The following is a 1,926-nucleotide window of genomic DNA, read 5'->3' on the forward strand; positions in this document are numbered from 1 at the left end:
CTAAGAGCAGTTGGTGGCCGACCACTGCACCACTAGGGCTCCTGCAGAAAACATATCCTAAAACTAAATCCACTGCCAAGTTGATCCTGACGCACAGCGACCGTACCTCGGGTTTTCGAGGCTGTAAATGTTCATGGGAATAGCCTCATGTTTCTTCCACAGGAGCAGCAGCTGGGTTTGAACCACCCTGAGGAGTCCACTGCTTACCCGACGGCTCCCCCAAAGCCAAAAAACCACAGGCCCCTGGTTCTCTCACCTCCAGGTTCCCTTTGGCACAGTGGCATGTTAGAAGGAAACCAGAGTAACTTCCTAGTTTTGAAGCTGTGGGGATGCCCCGGGAAGAGTGCAATGGTTTTAGGCTATGATCTATTTGGCCCTTTCACTGAGATCTCTCTGTTCTCTTTAAAATAAGCCCCAAGCTGGAAACCCTAAATATTAAGGTGAATATTCACTTTTTTTTTCTTTCCATTTATATGATCACTTCATTATCCGTTGCCACAGGCAGGGGAGACAGAGGGGTTCTGACGACTGGGTTGGGAGCCTGGGAATCTTTGGAGCAGCAGAATGTCTCATTGTTTTACTGGGGAGTGGTTAGTTAGGAGCATTGAACTGTTGATCTTGCAGTTAGTAGCCCCAGGCATAACCTGGGCTCACTAGCTTACTCCTTCCATTATTAATTAATAACAATATTGACAGAAACTATTTGTCTCTTAGAAACTCGACATTTGCTAGGATCCCAAGTACATATTTTAATATGTATTTTGCATCTTATACTTTACGTATTTTGCTCCGAATTGTATCCCTTTTTAAAACGGATGCCATCTCTTTCTTTCAGACAAGAGAAGGTATTTTTGAAGACTGGAGGGAAGTGGGGGTGGGGGGTGGGTGTCGATGCAGCCAGAGCCCACACTCACCCTCCCGGCAGAATCAAAGTAGCCTTCGGCCAGGGATTTGTTATAATCGGCATAAGGATTCGGGAAGGCCCTCTGAGCCATGACGCCGGAAGCGAGCCTGCAGAACAGGGGAAGAAGAGATCCTGGGTTGATGGGGGGTCTTGCGGGAGCTGAGCGGCCGGCGGGAACACCACCTTTCCTCTAGCTCCCGGGGCACCGCGCGGCCTCGGCGGTCCGAGTGGACCCCGACCCGCCGACGTCCGGCCCCCCCGGGGCAGAACCACCGCGCCATGGCTGCCAGGGCCCCGCACCCACCGGGAAAACAGAGCCCCGCTTGGCACCCCCGCGCCCCCACGCCCGCGATCTGCAGCACGCAGGACTTCAGCTCCCCAGCTCACCAACCCAACCCAGCCTCTCAGCCAGCAGCCCCGGACCACGGGAGGAACGGGGGTGTTCACCGCCCACTTCCTGCCAGCACAACCAATCACAGCCTTCGCAGGCCCGGAGGCCCGCCCCCTTTTCTCTTTTCGGTTTGTTAAAGAGACAGCAGCATGATGTTCAAAGTGGTACCTCCCTCCTCCCCGTGCCGTCCAGTGGACGCATAGTGGTGACCCTACAGGACAGGCTAGAGCTGCTCCTGTAAATTTTCGAAGGACTAGGAGTCGAAACTCCATCTGTCTTCCGTGGAGCGGCTGGTGGTTTCGAACTGCTGACCTTGAAATTAGCAGCCCAAAGTGTAATCACTACGCCACCAGGGCTCCTCAAAGTATCAAGGTGTGATTTAATTCCTGGGGACCCCAGTGGGTACCTGTTGTAAAAGAACGTGCAAATGTGTCATATATTCCTTTATTTTATTTTATGAAAAAATTCAATTCCAGATGTTTCATATGTTTTGTTTTTAATCCAGAGAAGGGAAAATACTGGTTTGAGTTCAGAACATCTATTTTTACTGTTTGGACTATGTGCGGAGAGGGGACCCAAAGCCCATCTGTAGGCAACTGGACATCCCCTTACAGAAGCGTCGCGGGGAGCA

General features: G+C 51.7%; 1 protein-coding gene across 1 annotated transcript in view; it reads right to left on the reverse strand.

Moving 5' to 3' along the window:
* The window catches only part of LANCL1 (LanC like 1), a 54,575-nt gene extending 53,291 nt beyond the window's left edge, over window positions 1-1,284 (reverse strand). Inside the window, exons 1-2 of the mRNA XM_013004334.2 lie at window positions 1,209-1,284; window positions 915-1,011 (exon numbers count right to left, since the gene is read on the reverse strand). Of these exons, the coding sequence (XP_012859788.1) occupies window positions 915-995 (81 nt within the window). The 5' untranslated portion in view covers window positions 996-1,011; window positions 1,209-1,284. The remainder of the gene's footprint in view (window positions 1-914; window positions 1,012-1,208) is intronic.
* Between the last annotated feature and the right edge of the window lie 642 nt (window positions 1,285-1,926).

Source organism: Echinops telfairi, unplaced genomic scaffold (genome assembly GCF_000313985.2).
Source record: "Echinops telfairi isolate 266 unplaced genomic scaffold, ASM31398v2 ScPeMD7_3;HRSCAF=10, whole genome shotgun sequence".
NCBI lineage: Eukaryota > Metazoa > Chordata > Mammalia > Afrosoricida > Tenrecidae > Echinops > Echinops telfairi.